The 19,253-nt window shown below is 46.4% G+C and overlaps 1 protein-coding gene across 1 annotated transcript in view; it reads right to left on the bottom strand.

Moving 5' to 3' along the window:
* Positions 1-420: 420 nt before the first annotated feature.
* The window catches only part of CC2H3orf52 (chromosome C2 C3orf52 homolog), a 33,566-nt gene continuing 14,733 nt past the window's right edge, over positions 421-19,253 (bottom strand). The window contains exons 3-6 of the mRNA XM_043594163.1: positions 16,393-16,520; positions 9,849-9,919; positions 6,233-6,414; positions 421-1,905 (exon numbers count right to left, since the gene is read on the bottom strand). Coding sequence (XP_043450098.1) covers positions 1,901-1,905; positions 6,233-6,414; positions 9,849-9,919; positions 16,393-16,520 — 386 coding nt within the window. The 3' untranslated portion in view covers positions 421-1,900. The remainder of the gene's footprint in view (positions 1,906-6,232; positions 6,415-9,848; positions 9,920-16,392; positions 16,521-19,253) is intronic.

Below are 19,253 nucleotides of genomic sequence, written 5' to 3'. Positions count from 1 at the left end.
TTAGTCACAAAGTTCAACTCTTTCCACAGCACATGAACCAAAGAGCCACACCTATGGAAAGTCTTCTGTGTGATTCACAAGGGGTCAAAACCCAAGAAAAGGTACTTGCCTCTCAGGAGAAGGGAAAACCACACCATCCTATCTCCACACAGGAACAGGTCCTTCCTTCTGGCCCCAGGCCCTTGAGACACCTGGTCCTACTGGGAGAGCCCTGGGAGGAACTGGAAGGTAGAGAGAGGGCTCCTCCCCGCTCTCACTGGCACGGAGGACCCAGCCCACCCCAGCCCATCCAGCTCAGTCTTACTCAGAAGGGGAAGCTGCCCTCAGGGAAATGAAAACAATCAGTTCCAACACCATTAACTGCAAGAAAATGCCAGCTGAAATCATGGCCCTGGAGAGTCAACAGCTACGAAGCAATAGTAATGTGACAATGACCACGCAAAAATAATTTATTGTAAATATTTTTAAATCTTTCTCCATTAAAGTTACTCATTACATTCTACAAAGTACAAACACACTAAGATTTACATTTGACATGTAAAAAATAAAGAGGAAGAAGGGAAATTCACCTATTTTGCTAGTTTAAGGAACTATGCTCAAAATGGCACACCAAGTTTACAATAAATGCACCCTCTAGTTAAATAAGAAAGCAAATTCACATTTTCCAGAGTTCTGGATCTCAAAAAGACCAAGGCAAATCTGGCCTGACAGGCACATTTGGACACAACCCCATATACAATAGCCCCTCATACTGATGTCCACCCACAGCCAATTTAACTGAGACACCGGGGCTAAGACTCTTATTATATGATCACAACACTCTCTCTTGGAAAGTTTCCAGCAAATCAATTTTCCCCACAAAAATACTGTGCTTCCTCGTGCTAGGCAATTCTGTACCCACAGATGATCAACACAGTCACTAATGCTCCCCTCAGCCTGCAAACAAGTTGGCATTAAGCCTCCAACAGTTTCTTTCCAACAGAGAGTTGGAAATTGCTTCAAACCATCTTCAATAAGATAAACCATCATTGCCTGAAGACACGGAGTTTTATAGGAAGGCCAGTAACATTGGACAATAAAAATCCCGGGGGTAGTATCTACAGCACAGGGCTAGGCAGCCTTAATGTTTCTCCGATGGAAGTGTGGCAAACTGTAAATTGGCAAAACTATCCCAAATGATAGCTGTGTGTTCAAACCCCCAAGCTTATAGGGACCCACTTTCCAAAAGTGGGGTTCAGGAGTCACGGGAGCAATAAGAAGACGGGAAATAAACACGCGTGGTATTTCCGTAGCCATACATAGCACAGCGATAGCGGATAATGTGGCCAAGGCCAGTTTGCAGGTCACAAAATAGACACAGAACTCTGCCGCTCTGGTCTTGTCCAGTGCCTTCCTCACAGTCTTGCTTGGAGGTAGATCAAATATGACATCGGGAGTGGGGGAATGGGAGGGGATTTCAGAGAGCGAGGGGCTCAGTTGTCCGTCACCCCTGCCTACCTACTGTGTTCTCTTTCCACCTGAGGAGATCCCACCTCAAAGGTCACCTTTGCACTAAAGAGAAAGTGTCCACATGTGGGTGGGGGCAACTAGTGCTCCAAGAATAGCAGTAGCCCCACGTGGCAAGCTCCGCCCACCTACCCCGTTACCCCCCACCCCACCCCACCCCCAACCCCACTGCGGGCTTCCTGCCTCTGTCAAGGCTGAACCCAGCCGCAGTAGCTCGCAGGTGCTGTTTTGCTGGAGACGGAGCCAGACCTCATAAACGCAGAATGGGGGGGGAGAGGCCATTGCCTGTCCTTCCACGTTAATTCACAGGATCCCTTCTGGAAAATGACATGAATTCTCTCATCCCCAAACTCAGTGGAGCACTGCATTCAGATACAGACTGGTATCCACCGCTTCATTCTGAAAATAAAATACAAACGGAAGTCATTAATTTTTTTTAAATCATGATTATTGTACAGATTTATGCTTTCATTTTATTTCACTGGGTTCGAAAATAAACTCTTATGTAAACTTGAAATGCCTATAAATCCCTAACAGAGGAAGTTTTCTCTTTGGTCAATACGCACATGTATCTCTGAATGCTTTTCTTTTGTTTTTTTTTTCTTAAATTTTTATTTTTATTTGATTTTGAGAAAGAGAGAGATAGCCCCCAAGCTGGGGAGGGGCAGAGAGAGAGAGAGAGAGAGAATCCCAAGCAGGTTCCACACCATCAGCATGAGCCCGATGCAGGGCTCGAACTCACCAACCAGGAGATCATGACCTGAGCCAAAATCAAGAGTGCGACCTCAACTGACTGAGCCACCCACGTGCCCCTGAATGCTTTTCAAAACGCAGATAACCCGTTGCTCATTCATTTGGGTATGATTCACGATAACATTTTGTTGAAGCCTTTTGGGTGCTGAGGACATTTAAATGATGTCCGTTTTCATAATCTATTAGCCTCTAGCTAATAGATATCTACTAGCCTCTAAATTTTCAGTGTGTTAAATGGTATACAATAGACTGTGAGCAAGTCTGATGAGGGAAATGGCATGGATCTGGCCTGACCAAGGTGGAGATGCCCATGCAAGGACCTGAGGACCATCACACGGAGGGTCCGTGCACTGCCAAAGGGTCCTCACATTTGACATTTGGGGCTGGACAAATCTTTGTAGTAGTATAACAGGATTCTCACACAGAGAGTCGTGACACTGAGGCTTTTCTTTCCAGGAAGCAACTTTACCCATGCCGGCGCCGCTTAGCTGGGTTCGTACCCGAAGCACTGAGCCCCGAACGGCAGGTAGCGTAGTTTTTTATATACATTTTCTATTTCTTTGTCTCCCTATATGGTCAGACATAAACATGCAGCCTGATTGAGTGGTCTCATGCTATAGGGTCATGAGGGATGTTGTCACGCATGCGTCTAGCCAGGTTGCCTTGAGGTTTTGGTTTTTTTGTTTTTTTCCCCCACAGGGGAAAAACCTCTACCACAGTAGAGAGGGGCCCTGTGCCTTGTAAGATGGTCAGAGCTGGTATCTAGATGCTAGATGCTAGTATCTCATATACGCACCCAGTCGTGACAACTAAAAACATCGGCAGACATTACCAGCTACCCCGAGGGGGCGGTGGAGGGGCAAAACTGTCCCCACTTGAGAATTAGTGCCTCTTGGCTAAACTTTCCAAGATTCCAGGAAAATCAATACACAACCTAAGCGATTTTCCTAGATACCAAGCAGTCCTGTCAAAACCGGAACTCACACGTGGCTCCTCCGCCGGCAGCCAGCTCATCAGTTTACCCCCAAAATGTGCAAACAGGATTCACTCTTCTCACTGCCTGCAGCGTTTTCCTCTTTTCTCTCACACAAATCTGGCTTTTGCCTTCATTTAGTCTAGCTGAGTCCTTCACATATGCGAAAACAGTACAAAATAACTACCCCAGGTCAAGAGGTCTAAAATAACTCGTGCTGCCATTTTACATTTGTAAAACAGACTGACCCCCGCCCCATCCCCAGGCCCCCAAACACCCATAAAGTGAAGGAGCTCAAAAATAGCGGAAGGGGGAGGTGGGTGCTATGTGACCTAAGTCAGACGGAGAAAGGCAAAATGTTGCACGATCTCACTTACACGTGGAATGTAGGAAAAACAAACTCATAGAAAAAGAGACCAGATGGGTTGCAGAGGGAGAGGGCCGGGTGAAGGTGGTCAAAAGGCACAAACTTCCAATTGTAAGATAAATAAGTTCTGGGGGTGGAATGTACTGCATGAGGGCTAGAGTTAACACTGCTGTGTGGTACCTTTGAAAGTTGCCAAGGGAATCAATCCTAAAAGCTCTTATTATGTGGGAAAATATTTTTTTTAAGTTTACATATTTTGAGAGAGAGAGAGAGAGAGAGAGACTGGGGAAGGGGCAGAGAGAGAGGGAAAGAGAGAGAATTCCAAATAGGCTCTGCACTGACAGTGCAGGGCTTGAACTCACGAACTGTGAGATCATGACCTGAGCCAAAATCAAGAAGTCAGACACTTAACCAACTGAGCCATCCAGGCGTCCCTGGAAAAGAATTTTAAGAATCATTGGTCTTTGGAGTGGCTGGGTGGCCCAGTCAGTTAAGTCCTGGCTTCAGCTCAGGTCATGATCTCACAATCCGTGAGTTCGAGCCCCCCATCAGGCTCCACACTGTGCAGAGCCTACTTGGGATTCTCTCTCTCTCACTCTCTCTCTCAAAATAAATAAACTTAAAAAAAAAAAAGAAGAATCATTGCTCTTTGCAGAATTGGAACAGCATCTCTGTGGGAAACTGGTTGCCCAGAGGATCACGGGAGGCGGGTGGGGTAACCCTCAGACCCACAGTGCGGTAAACATGGAAAACTGGCCTAAGAACACATGGGGTCTCACTGGGTCCCTCCCAGGGGCCTCTGCTCAGCCCACCTATCCCTGACTGAGCTCGTCCCCTCCCTTAGCCTGCCTGCCTTTTCGGGGTCTCTCTTCTTCCTTCCTCACTCTTCCCAAATGGTCACTGTGTTGTCTCCCGTTGGACTGATACACTCCTGAGGGTATCAAATGGCTCAAACACTGCACATGCATGCTCTAGAAAGTGGACGCGGGGTCATAGAAACCCCCCACCCCCAGCAGAAAGGTCTGAGAGGAACACTGATACAATCTCCTGCTTACTCTTGGCTGCATCCTGCCGCTGTCTGGCCCCGGGGATGTCTCCAAGGCCATCTGTCTGAGCTCAAATTCTTCCCAAGCTCTCCCCAGGCTCACAAGCCACTGCCCTCTGAGTGGCCCTCCCACTCTTATAACCCTCTCAACTTTTTCTCACCCTCCTCTTCTACTTTCCCTGCCTACCTTTGGAAAGAGCTGGTAACCACCAACGTACAGAGGGGGCTCGGAAAATCGAGATCACTCATGACACAGTAACGGCCACCAGATGCATCTCAGGCAGCTGCACCTCCCTTCTCTCACCTCTTCATACAGCAGGGGGTTGAAGGGCTTCCTCCCTTCCTTCCTTCCTTGCCTCCCTTCTTTCCTTCCTCCCTTCTCTCTCTCTCTCTTTCTAAAATTCCTGTTGGGTGCATAACCTCTTCACCCTACACTTGGATGCTCTCTGTCTGGCCCACAGACACACTTTACTTATTCAGGTAAGTAAAACTGCTCTGTGAGGAAGCAATTCATTCTCAGTGAGCTTAAATTTGGCCCTCTGAATATCATTCATTCTACTTATTTGGGAAAAAGCAAGCTTTAAGAACTGCTTTATATAACTCTACACGGTCTTAAACAAGGATTAGCCTACTTTCACTTCCCGTCATCAAGAAATGCCAGTAGAATAAACACCCCTTCTCATACTATGTAGGAACAGGAGTACTTGCCAATCTGTCCTGCTCTTCTGATTCTAGGCTGGCTGGCACCGTGCCTGGTGCTAACTACATCTCCTAATTTGCCTTTTTCACTCATTTAACTGGCATTTACTACTACCGGTGTGCAGAAAGTATTTCCGGCGGATCGCAGATGATGAAATATACAAGATGGTCGGCATTATGGGCTAACTAACAAGGGCCCGGGCCCCTCCAAGCGAGGGATCAGGGTGGGAAGTGAGACCAGAGGTCAGGCCGAAGCTCCCAGTGCAGACGCAATGGAGGCGCGTCTCCAAGGCTTGTGGTTACTTCTCCTCCCCACCTTCCTTTTCACCGGGTTTTGTGCAAAGTCTTAAAAATTCTCAGGTTCTGACAAGCAGGGTGTTTTCCGTGCTGATGAAAAGTAACATACCAATGTTCTCATTCCACTCTTGGTTTCAAAAGTAGATGAGTAAGTTGATTAACTTTCCAAAGAGACTGATTTGCCCTTTCATGCCCCTCTGTTAATGTAATAGACTCAGTGGCCTTCAACAGAAAAAGGAGATCGGTTTCTCATACTGAGATAATCTTTCAATGATTTAGCGGTATCATTCATTCCAAATTCAATACTTCTCTTGTGAAACCGTGGCATTTTCATGAAGCTCACCAATGATGTTGCAAAGTGGGATATGGGACTCCAAATGTGGGTGAGCTACAACAGGGAAACATTTAGCCTCATCTTGACAATTTAATTATTTTTTCCCACCTACTCTGTCTGCTCATGGAGGCAGGACCGTGTAACCTCCTCCATGGAGCGTGAACATCACTTGCGCAGAAATCAAACCAAACCAGCTGCCCTCCATCTGGTTCACTTACTGAAGGTCACAACTCTGCCTTCCTGACTTCTTCGACTTACCGTAGAGCAAGAGGGATGCTGGATCAAGCCCCAAAGTCTCACAACCGGACACTCTCTGATCATGGAGATCCTGTAGTAAAATGCCCAGCACCAACTCTTTACTCATCATATACTTCATAAAACTGTCATCTTCCGAAGGAACCCCAAATTGCAGGTGGTAGGCTACGGTGGCATTTTCACTGCTGAAAGGCACGCCAAACAGACACAGCAACACAGATCAACAGCATCACACTGCAACCCAGGAAGCTGACTTTAGCAGGACCCTCTTTCTAGTTCCTCATGTTCCTCCAGTACAAAAAGGCAAAGGGCACACTGTCCTAGAAGAACCCTCTTCTGTAATCTCACCGCAGAAAGTTGAGATGACCCTAACCTCTTCCTTCCACCTAAAACCCATCCTCTAGGAGACCCCTGGGAGAGGCCCTTGAAGGGAGAGTCGCCATCCAGCTACTGTCAAGGACGACCCAAGGGCTGGCCCATCCTCTGCCCCAATACCAACCTTTTATCCCCTGAGGCAGGGAAGCCCTGTTCTCCTCTTGCATTCCCTTCTCCACATCCTCACGCTCCACCCTCTCCCTGCCCCAAGTGACTGTCACAGCTGTTTGGTTTAACCAGTTCATTCCTTAACCTACAAAATGTCTGAGGTAGGACGCAAAGCTCCCTGCCACCAGCTGGCTCCAGGATTCCCGAATTCCCACCAGCTGCCCTGTGTAGCGGCAGCATATCACAGCTCCAAAGTGAGACCTGTTTTCTGTCCAATTTCCACCTCCCGAGGCTCTCAGCTTTGCAACTCTCAGGAAAGGGACCTAAGGAAAAGGGGTCTTCATCTTCCTAGAACATTTTGCCAGTCCCAAAATGAAAATAATCATAGGGCTATCTTTGGTTAATTAGTAGCTTTACCCTGGCTGGTTAAATGCTACCTCGACATACAGGTTTTTCAAAGTTATCTGCATACTTTGGTTCAAGAAGGCCCCGATTAAGAGCCTGCAATAAATTAAGAGGTGGCCACATCTAAGACTCTCACCCTAGGGCAGTTTTTGACTGACCTGCCTGCCGCTCCCGGGAGCCTGGATCAGAACGCCGGTCCTGCTAAGGACGGGGAATGAGCCCCCTCTTGTGGCCAGAGGTCACATAGGCCACTATTCTCGTATTCATGTGGCTGCCGGTTTATAACCCGTGACAGCCAAGCAGTGTGCCAAACTCCGCAGTTCGGATGAACAAAATACCATCAAGACTGTGGAGAACCTCTCGGTTTACGTGTGCTGCTACGGATGGGCTGCAAAATGCACGTTCAGGCTCTCAGCCAGAGACACAAGTGTGCAGGTGTCATTACTTGTTCCCCGTGCTCCACCTGCCAGTTATTGCTATCGATGGTCAACATCAAGGTTGACCATTGATAGCACATCAAGCTGCACATCAAGGCGTACAGCCACCCTGCACTCCCACAGGTGGGCAAGGTCTCAGGCTGGCTTATGGAAAGGATCACAGGCTGACTTTCAGAAGACTAGACCAGAAGTTGTTTTTTTTGTTTTTTTTTTAATTTTTGGGACAGAGAGAGACAGAGCATGAACGGGGGAGGGGCAGAGAGAGAGGGAAACACAGAATTGGAAACAGGCTCCAGGCTCTGAGCTATCAGCCCAGAGCCTGACGCGGGGCTCGAACTCCCGGACCGCGAGATCGTGACCTGGCTGAAGTCGGACGCTTAACCGACTGTGCCACCCAGGCGCCCCTAGACCAGAAGTTTTTGAAAGAGAGGGTTGCCCTGCCTAACTCAGCCTGGCTAGCCCACCTAGTCCCACCACATCAGGTCACCCACTGGGGGAGTTTACATTAAGGCTAGATCTTGAGGGGAAAGGAGGGATTTTCAGGAAAAACAGAGCCATGTGGGCTTCGCCTCAGCTGCCCACTATTAGAGTGCGCCTGGCAACTGACGAACCAAAGGCCATTTTCGCAGGTTCCTGTTGGGCTGGGGCAGGACTGAGGTCACTATCCCCTGTAGACACAAACCTGGTTGCCAGGGGTCTCTGGCTGTCTCCTGCCCGCTAGTGGCAGCACCTTTTGGGGGACAATGGCTTTTGTTTCTTACTCATCCCAACACTGTTAAAACGCTGCCTGGACCTCTTAAAATGCAACAAAAGTGCTTCCCGTACAGTGCTCCTCTACCCAAAATCCTAAAGTCTTAGATTTTTCTTTCAAATAACTCGTAAAAACAAATTCTCTAACATTTAATCTTCAGATTTCTAGCCACATTTGGTTCAACCTTCTAATGTTTTTGTTTTGTTCCCTCCAATGTCTACCCCAGCCCATTATGCAGCCCCACCTCCTCTAAACCCATAATATGGGGGCTGGATTCTCAGAAAGACCCTTCAGGCTGAGTGTCTTTCCTTTCTCAGCTCTGTCTTTAAATTGCAAGTCGGGGTTAGTATATAGAGGAAAATGTGCTGGGCTTTTTTATCGGCATTTTAATACCAGTAATTTGTGATTAAAACGAGCAATGTCAAAGATGTAACCATAAGGTGATATGCACAGTGGGGGGTCCATAAAGAAAGAGGGATGGAGTTGTCAAGGCAACCCGCCACTGTATGCAGTTTCAGACTTCAGGTCCCTTTTGGCCCTATCCCCTTGTGCTATCACCTGGGTAGCTTCCCCCCTGTACTAATGCTTCCCCCCCTGTACTAAGATTATGGTCTGGGAAATTTATAGTTTGAGAAGCAGGAATCCCAATATAATACTATCTCTTTTTTAAGATAATACTATCTGTGATGGTCACATTCCAGAGATATCTTAAGAATAGTGGATAAGAAAGCTTTGTCATGTAAATCTTCTCCTAACAATACAAAAAAATAATCAGGTGACACCCCTACACACATACACCTTTTATCTAGGTTCTATAGATAGAGACAAAAATATTTAGGATTAAGAGATATATAAAGAAAAACTATATATATGCATGTATTTACCATATATGTATAATATATAAAGTATATATGGTAAGTACATGAATAGAAGAAATCACACCAAACTGTTGATGGCAGCCCGTTCAGTAGAAGGGAGCAGAACATACCATGTGTATGGAATTGACTAGAACATGCAATATCCAGGGGTAGTAGGTGGGGTGGAAGGAAACGGTAGACTTTCCCTGTATGAGATGTCTCTATATTTTTAATATTGTATAAGGAGCATGGACTCCTGTATTCCTTGTGTTCCTCAAAAGCAAAAGCTAGTCTCTGGATTATACCATTTACATCACGTCACTATCTGAGATCTATTTCTATTCCTACCCCTAGCTTATTGGAGCATCTGCAGGAATGGTTTACCTGGGAGTGGCTTCTCCTCTCTTCCATGTGACCCTGTCAGGGCTTCACTTTGCTCCTTTGTAATTAATTAATCAGGGCTTCACTTTGCTCCTTTGTAATTAATTAATCAGGGCTTCACTTTGCTCCTTTGTAAAATCAGGGAGTTGAGCTAGTAGGTTTCCAAAGACCCTTCCAAAGCCAAAGCCATCACATCCCATCATCAGTTCCTTTTGTGCTTTGACACTCAGGGAGTCCTTCTAGACAAATGGTGATGGGGGTTGCTTTCCAGAGAAAGAGCAACGTGGCATGCTTCACATTCTTACCTGAAGTCCGTAATTTCCACTGAAGTAAAGTAACGACTCAGAGACGGGGATGAACTGTACACATCTGTGAGCTAAAAAAAACAGGAACAAGGAAAACAACCACACGCGTTACAGATGGATCATACTGCGTCTGTATCACCTGACAAAGCAAAACCCTCATAGACAGAGATTCCACAGTAGGTAGGAATTCACTGATCCAGAGGCCCCGGACCGAGAAACAGGAAGGTGTGGGCCTACCCCAACTGAAACTCAAGCTAACACTCATTTAAAAGGAGCAAGTGACCAGGCTGGGATTTTCAACATCTCTTACGTGTTGTGCTGACCCCTGTACAGCCTTCACGCTGGGAGAGGTCTGCAGCCAGAGCCCAACAAACCCCAAGACCCCAGGCAGGAGACAACACGGCAGGGGCTCAGAAGGTGGCAGAACAGGCCACCCGGGGCCTGGCACACCACTGGACAAAGGCTTCTTCTCTCCTTTCCACAGAGCTTTACTGTGAGGAGAAACAGCCATGGAAGCCACAGGAATAGCACCTTCCCCTGGGTAATGGGACCAAATGGAGCTGGCCTCTAATTGCAAAGATACAGAGTCCTCGTTTTATGCATGAAATACTGCAATCGCACACAAAATATGGCAGCTGTGTTCCCAATACCCAGGTTTCGTGACTTCACATTGTCCTGTACTTAGTTCAGCCCTTTATTTCAAAAACAAAACAAAGCTAAACCGCCTCCTACACACTATTTTTCCTCCCTCCCTTCCCCAGTACGAATCATTGTCCACAAGTCGGCGCGTATCCTTTTCACGCCATGTTTTTCCAAATGTAATAGTTCCTTGCGTAACATAACAATTCATAATTACTTTGTGTTTTTATGCAAACAAAAGGTGCCATAGTCTACACGTTCTTCTTTTTTTCACTCCAAATTACATTTGATAACTCCCCATGGTGGTACGTAGAGACGGAGGTCATTCACGCTAACTCCTAACTCCTGCGGAGTCACCACTGACTGAATGGTCACTGAATGGTCACACCAACCCTTCCATTCCCCTATGATGGCCACGTGCACTGTTGGCACGAATCTCCTCTTATCACAAACCATGCCCAAGCAATCGCCCTTGAACATTTCTGCGCCGCTCTTCCTGTACGTGTAAAAGTTTCCCTTGAGTCTGTGCAGAGCAATGGAATCACTGGGTCCAAGAGCGGATGCGTGTCCAACCCACCTAAATGTTGCCACACTGCTCTCCATCCCAGCAAGTGTGTTACATTTCCCGCGGCCTTGCTGGCACTTAGCGTTACCAGGTTTTGGGGGGGGTGGTTAATTATTGCCAATCTAAGGGGTACAAAATGGTTTTCCATATGCATTTTTACTAGTGGGATTTGAGAATCTTTTCGTGTGTGTTTACGAACTCTGGGATTTCTCACCTTTGAATTATTATCGGTTTCCTGTCTTTCTCTTGGGTTGCCTGTTTCTTGGCGGTATCTGCAACTTCTGGATCTGGAATGTTTGGTGTTATAGTCTAAACGCTAGCTGGTGTTACATTACAAATACCTTCTCCAAGCCTTTGATTAGCCTTTTCCTCACATTTCAGAGATAGGAATCCTAGCCTAAAAGCAGTGCCCTGAGGGGAGCTCCGCTGGTTTTGTCTCCCACCTACTTCCCAACAGAATCTCCAGGCGCTTACATTTTCACAAACGTACCCACTGAATTCACCTGGTGCCAATTCAACCTCCTGAAGGTGGAGCAGGGGGGGATCAGAGCACCTACAGTTTGTATGCCTCCAATCTTGTCACTTTTGCCGTGCTCTTTACAAGAACCTGACATAAGAGGCATTACTACCTCTTCCCCTTTCGTTAATAAAGGACACAGCTTTCGGAAAGGTCATGAAACCTGCCCAAGGCCACTCTGCTCACAAAGAATCCAGTCCTAGGTGTTACAGACACTAAATCCCTCCTCCTCACATGTTACCACACTACCCAGTGAGGATGAAGCAAGAAGGAAAGTGTCCTGAATACCAAGGAGGAAAGAAGCATAAAGTGATAAGAACTTCAGAAAAAAATGACTAGGTCATCTTACAGTTGTTGAGCCTCAGAGAAAAGAAAGCTGCCAACAGGCCCATGCAAGAAGTAAGAAGGTGGCTCTCACAGGGTTGCGCAGAACAACAGGAAGAAGGAAGAGGAGGAGGAGAAGGAGGGGGAAGAGGAGGAGGAGAAGGGGGGGAAATGCTAGCGATGGTGTTCTTTCCACGCACTTCCTTACATACACACAAACACACACACGTATTATGGAAGAGATTATGTCCTTCCAGCCTTCTCTGTTTCCTCTCTCCTCTTCCTTTTTAATCCTTAGGGCCTAGTACTATTTTGCATATAGTAGACTCTCAGAAAAAATGTCATTTAAATAAATAAATTTATTTTTGTTTATTTTTTAAAATGTTTATTCATTTTTGACAGAGAGAGAGAGAGAGAGAGAGAGAGAATGAGTGGGGGAGGGGCAGAGAGAGAGGGAGACACAGAATCCAAAGCAGGCTCCAGGCTCTGAGCTGTCAGCACAGAGCCCAACGTGGGGCTCGAACTCACCAACTGTAAGATCATGACCTGAGCTGCAGATGGATGCTCAACAAACTGAGCCACCCAAGCGCCCTTTATTTATTTACTTTTAAATGTTTATTTTTGAGAAAGAGAGGGGAGGAGCAGAGAGGCAGGGAGAGAGAGAATCCCAAGTAGGGCTCCTTGCCGCCAGTGCATAGCACCATGCAGGGCTTGAACTCACAACCGTGAGACCATGACCTGAGCCAAAACCAAGAATCAGACACTTAACCGACTGAGCCACTCAGGGGCCCCTCTCAGAAAAAAATTTTAAGCTAAAATTTTATGTTAAGAGCTGAAATGGTATATCAGATCCCTTTTAGTGTCCGCTCTATGATTCTGATTCTTTTCGGTGACACGGTCTCCTGCTGTCATTAGGACATGTTCACATATCCGGAAGCTGTTAACCACATTACTTTGGCCCAAAGAAGTGAAATGAGGGACCCCTTGCTCTGGTGTCCCACGCTGTGCCTATGAGGCTGGGTGCACCCTGAGCGAGGCACCCAGTGAGCTACCAGAATTGGGCAGAGTCGCTAATTCGGGACGAGGGAGACAGCTTCCCTGTGTTACTGGAGAAGCCTCTGTTAACTCCTGCATCAAGCACACAGGCCAGGGTTAACACGACATGTACCTAACAGGCTGGCTTAAGCAGAATCAGGGCCCCACCTGCAAGAGAAGAAAACTCTGGCAGTAGGATAAGCGAGAGGCTAGGAAAATTGTTTAGAGAAGCAAGACAATAAAGCAAAAGCAAGGACACGGTGTTCCACTGTTCATTCTCATTTACCTTCCATATCTGGAAACTTCCAGAAGTTGGCCTGAGTGAATGAAAGAAAGGAGTTCTTGACCTAACAGTAAGACTAATATCTCATGGGGCAGCTGGGTCAGGTAAGTGTCCAACTTACCTTAACCAACTTAAGTCAGGTAAGTGTCCAACTCTTGATTTCAGCTCAGGTCATCATCTCATGGTTGTGAGATCGAGCCCCACGTCAAACCCTACAATGAACCCCACATCAGGCTCCCCGGTGCTGGGTGCATGGAGCCTGCTTAAGATTCTTCCTCTTCCACCCCGGCTGGTGTGCCCTCTCTCTTTCTCAAAAAAAAAAAAAAAAAAAGACTAATATCTATAAGTTGCTCACTTTTGTTCCTGGACATATTTGGTTGGGACACCAGAAGGCAGTAGCTTTTTCACTTCACTGTGCCTTAACTTGTATCATCTTGCAAACCAGATAGCTCTTTTTTAAAAAAATCTTTTACAGAGATGGTGCCTGGGTGGCTCAGTAGGTTAAGCGTCTGACTTCGGCTCAGGTCATGATCTTCTGGTTCTTGAGTTTGAGCCCTGCTGTTGTGCTGACAGGTCAGAGCCTGGGGCCGGCTTCACATTCTGTTTCCCTCTCTCTGTCCTTCCCCTGCTCATGCTCTTTCTCTCTCTCTCTCTCAAAATTAAACATTAAAAAAGCTTTTTTAAATGTTTTACGGAGTTGTTTATACGCATCTCATATGCACCTGTGGGTATACAGGGAATGTATAATGATTTCCACTGATCCCAGAAGGAACCAGCTCAAACTGGCCTGTAAACTTGCCCCAGGGATCACGCCAGTCCCTGTTCTTCTGGCACTACACAGTGATGAGCTAAAAATACCTGCAGAATCTGCTCATGTCCGGCTCTGTGCCAGAGATATGGCTCTAAGGTGAATGATTAACATCCATTTCCCTTTGACATCAAGAATTCAGTCTGTAACATGTGACATGTGCAGATGCTGAATCATTTCATTTCTGCTCGGCAAATGCAAAACCCCTTGATGAAAAAAACAGTCAAGAGGAAAAAGGCAGGAGGCTATTCACTCGGCCACTTGCTCTGGAATCAGGTGGAAGAAAAGGAGGGAAGGGGGCTTGCAGGTAAGATTTAAACAAGGGAAAGAAGGAAGAAGAGAAGCCCAGATAATCATCCCAGAGCACAAACTCCTGTGACCAAAGGCGCAATCAAATATCATGCACCTCAGTACCCAGAAACGAACTCCGGGGTGACCGAGAAGGAATCTCCTCCTGTGGGAGCCTTCCTAGGAATCAAAGGGAAACCAAAGGAGGGTGACTCACACCATTCAACCTATCAACTGCAGATAAGCACGTAATGCGTGCCAGGCTGGTCTTGCTTACACTCTCTTAGCCTATACTTTCCTGGGTCTGGCTGTGAACCCAACCAATCCTCCAGTGTTTCTCCATCACCACATACAAGGGCTCAAATGAAAGGTTGACCATGTCAGCGAACGTTAAAAATTTTCAGTGCCTTGGGGCGCCTGGGTGGCGCAGTCGGTTAAGCGTCCGACTTCAGCCAGGTCACGATCTCGCGGTCCGTGAGTTCGAGCCCCGCGTCGGGCTCTGGGCTGATGGCTCAGAGCCTGGAGCCTGTTTCCGATTCTGTGTCTCCCTCTCTCTCTGCTCCTCCCCCGTTCATGCTCTGTCTCTCTCTGTCCCAGAAATAAATAAACGTTGAAAAAAAAATTTTTCAGTGCCTGGGAATGCAAGCTGGTGCAGCCACTCTGGAAAACAGTATGGAGGTTCCTCAAAAAACTAAAAATAGAACTACCCTACGACCCAGCAATTGCACTACTAGGCATTTATCCACGGGATAAAGGTGTGCTGTTTCGAAGGGACACATGTACCCCTGTGTTTATAGCAGCACTATCAACAACAGCCAAAGTATGGGAAGAGTCCACATGTCCATCGATGGATGAATGGATAAAGAAGATGTGGTATGTGTGTGTATATGTATATATATATATATATATATGGCATGTGTATATATATATATATATACACACATACATACATACAATGGAGTATTACTCAGCAATCAAAAAGAATGAAATCTTGACATTTGCAACAACGTGGTTGGAACTAGAGGGTAATATGCTAAGTGAAATTAGAGAAAGACAAAAATCATATGACTTCACTCATATGAGGACTTTCAGAGACAAAACAGATGAACATAAGGGAAGGGAAACAAAAAAAATATAAAAACAGGGAGGGGGACAAAACAGAAGAGACTCATAAATATGGAGAACCAACTGAGGATTACTGGAGGGGTTGTGGGAGGGGGGACGCGATAAATGGGTAAGGGGCACTAAGGAATCTACTCCTGAAATCATTGTTGCACTAGACGCTACCTAACTTGGATGTAAATTTAAAAAAAACAAAAATCAAACAAGTTAAAAAAAAATCCTACTTCTGTTACGGTTTCAAAAGACACTGAAAATCAATACGTACATAGTAATTCAATTTGTAAGATCTGTGAATAGATACAAAACAAAATAAATTTTGGATACTTTGAGAGGAAAAAAAAAATTTTTTTCCGGTGCCTTGCCAAAGAATAGGAAAACCACACCTCGCCTCTGCAAATCCCCACCACACGCAGTGTTCTCCGCTCTTTTATCTAGAACACTCCTGCCTCATATTTCAAGACTCATCCCGAGTATCACCTCCTCCAAGAGGCCTTCCAAGCCTTCATCCTCATCTCAGGTAGTTTAGAGGCCCCTCCTTTGTGCCTTTAAAATATTCTATATGCATCTCCACAATAGAACATATCGCCCTGTTTTAGAACTATTGAATTGCTTCCTCTTCTTGGACTGTGAGCCCCCACTGAGGGCACAGACCTTATGGCTCTGACACTTGGTAAGCTGTCTAGCACATCACAGACCCTCAGTGACACTACAGGTTGAATCAAATGTAAGACCAGAGTGAGGAAACGGAACACTGTCCTCCAGGACGCATTTAGCTGGAGACCAGAGCTCTTCTGTCGGGCTTTACTCTACAGAAAACCCATTTCTAAGCATCAGTTTCTGCCAAAACCCAGACAAAGAATCCAAGCCTGAAGCTACTTACTTGAGAGCCCACTGCCAGCTTTTCTCCAAGAACCCACATTCTAATGCTAAGGACTCTGTAAACAATGCTTAAGATATAATTACCCTTTTCCTGAGCTGGTGAGGCAACTCCTCCTCGGTAACACAGTCCTCTGGAATCTTTAGCTCGACCAAGAATGTTTTATTTGATGATAATTCAAGTATTTCGTTTTCATCTTCATCGATGTAAGTTGCTAAAGAGGGCGGGGATTAAAAAGTAAAAGTAAACACAAGCTTAACATAATAAATTGTTCCACCGGCCGCTGCAGAGAGCCAGGAGCATTCATCAAGGATAAAGCCCAGACACCGTAAGCAGGCACAAGCAGAAGTGCTGTGTCTTCTTGGTAATATCAAAATCTCAAATGGAGGGGACTTGCCTCCATTATGACAAAAATTTTGTTTGTGTGTTTTACAGCAGAAGAGGTCCCAGATTCCATCGAATACAAACGGGGCAAAGCCGGTGGGGGTGAGTGGGAAGAAAATGAATTCCTTTGTTAAACTGAACCTGCAGCCTTAGCTATGTACGTGGGTGTCCAGGCAGGTGCTGGAAGGGGGTCTGCGGGGTAAACGGTGGGTGATGGGGGACAGGGATTGGCAGCAAGGAACTTCAGTGAGTCCCCTCCATTCTGGGCTGTCAAGGACCATGCTGAGAAAGGGACATCACATCACGGACCAGAACAGCGCGGGGACTAGACGTGAGCCGGGTCTTGACATCACCCAGGACGACAAAAGGTGGGCACGAAGCCATCACTCTGCAGTCTGTCCCACCCAAGAGAAAGGTCGACGCATTCTGTTTGTAGAAGGGAGGCCAAAGTGTACTCAGAGCCCCAGGGCCTTGCATCCTGGCCAAACGTGTGGCTGCCTGCACTCTAATGACGGTGAGCTAATTGATTTTGAAGCAGTTAAAGCCAAAGGAAAAACACACAAAGCCAGGCGCCAGGAGCTAGAAGCTGTCACTCATGGTGCTGCCTCTGCTCCCCGGGCTCCGCGTGGGCCTCACCACCGGGCCCATGAAGGAACCACCCCTCTGGCCCTGAGAAAGGCGTGGGCGGTAGAAACGTGTGTCCGCGCTGCCTCAGACCATCCTCTCAGATCCCAAAGTGCAGACATAACAGAAGTGGCCTCTTTTACTGGACTCTGAAAAGGCCATCAGTGTATGATGGAAGGGCCGGTGAGAAGAAGTAAGAATCCTGATATTTACTCCCTGACGGAGTTGAGGAAACGGGAGGCACAAGGAACGAGGGAACGTGCAGAAGAGATCACGTGGCCCGAGATGACCAGCTGAGAAAGGCCTGCTCACGCTGGCCCCTCACTGGCCTCTGGGAACCTGGATGTGGGGAGGGTTCCCACCTTTCCCTCTGAAGAGGGGCTCACCGTGCCTCAAACGGTTGGTACAAACAGTGTGGCTTATGCTGAACACCTCCTTTCCTTCTGGGCATCTAGAATTTTGGTACTTACCAGGCAAAGGCTGCCTATGGGAACAACCCCAATAAAAACCCTGGGCACTGGAGCCTCTAATGAGCTTCCCGGGTAGACAACACTTCACATGCGTTGTTACAGCTCATTGCTAGAGCATGTAAGTGTGTCTGTCCTGAGGTTTGTGCCTAGTTTCCTCTGGATTTTGCTTTATACCATTTTGCCATGATAAGTCGTAATCATCTCTATGACTGTATGCTGAGTCCCATGAGTTCTCCCGGCAAATCATTGGATCTAGGCGTCATCTTGAGGGCCCCCAACACAAGGAATTATCTCTGCACCCTTGTTTGTTGTAAGTCATTACATTCATTTGTCTGACAATAAAGTTACGTCTTCATAGCTGCAAACTTGCCAAGTACAGGAAATTGTAGCAAAACAAAAAATTACAAATAACCCCTTAATCAACAACTCTTCCCCCCATATTTTATTTAAAAAAATTTTTTTTAATGTTTATTTATTTTTGAGTGAGAAAGAGAGACAGCGTGAGAGGAGGAGGGGCAGAGAGAGAGGAAGACACAGAATCCGAAGCAGGTTCCAGGCTCTGAGCTCTCAGCAGAGCCCGACATGGGGCACGAACCCAAGAGCTTTGAGATCATGACCTGAGCCAAAGTCAGAAGCTCAACCAACTGAGAGCCACCCAGGCGCCTTCCCCCCCATATTTTATATAACATATTTTAAGTCTCCATGAGAAGACTATTGCTTATTTGTCTTGATTCCGTTGTTAGTTGTTGTTGTTGTTAACATAACAAAAGCCGTTTCCCCTGGTGTCTGGAATTCTTGCCAAAGACTATTCTAATGGCTGCATAATGTTCATAATTGGCTCACCATTCCCTTACATCACATTTTTAGCATTTTCACTTTCCACTGTAATAATGCTGTGATGGGTACCTTTGATCTCCACAACCACCAGGTTACGTTTCCATAGCAGATATCACTGCCCTGGAAAGGACCAGGGAAAGCCAGAAAATGAATTCAGGATTCACACAACTGCTGAATTCAAAGACTCTTAAGAAGAGACACCAAAAGAGGTCTCTAATCGGCGCTCCAATGACATACACTTATATGATCCAAATAATGAATCTGTATCAACACCTGGCTAAAATAGTTGTGTCTGTTAAAATAACAATACTAACAATGGACTTATCCAGTCAGGAGAGTTTTTATGCTACTAATGAGACTTCATCTGGACAGAGAAAAAGTGTTTTAAAAAAAAAATCACAAAATAAGGACACCTGGGTGGCTCTGTCCATTAAGCATCCAACTCTCAGTTTCAGCTCAGGTCAGTTTCGTGAGTTCAAGAACCACATCAGGCTGTGCACTTGACGGTGCGGAGCCTGCTTGGGATTTTCTCTCTCTCTCTCTCTCTCCCTCTCTCTCTGCCCCTCCCCTACTCACACCGTCTCTGTCTCTCTCAAAATAAATAAATAAACTTCAAAAAAAGTCACAAAACA

The sequence above is a fragment of the Prionailurus bengalensis genome, chromosome C2, assembly GCF_016509475.1.
Source record: "Prionailurus bengalensis isolate Pbe53 chromosome C2, Fcat_Pben_1.1_paternal_pri, whole genome shotgun sequence".
Taxonomy (NCBI): Eukaryota; Metazoa; Chordata; class Mammalia; order Carnivora; family Felidae; genus Prionailurus; species Prionailurus bengalensis.
This window is presented reverse-complemented; position numbering and strand designations above follow the sequence as displayed.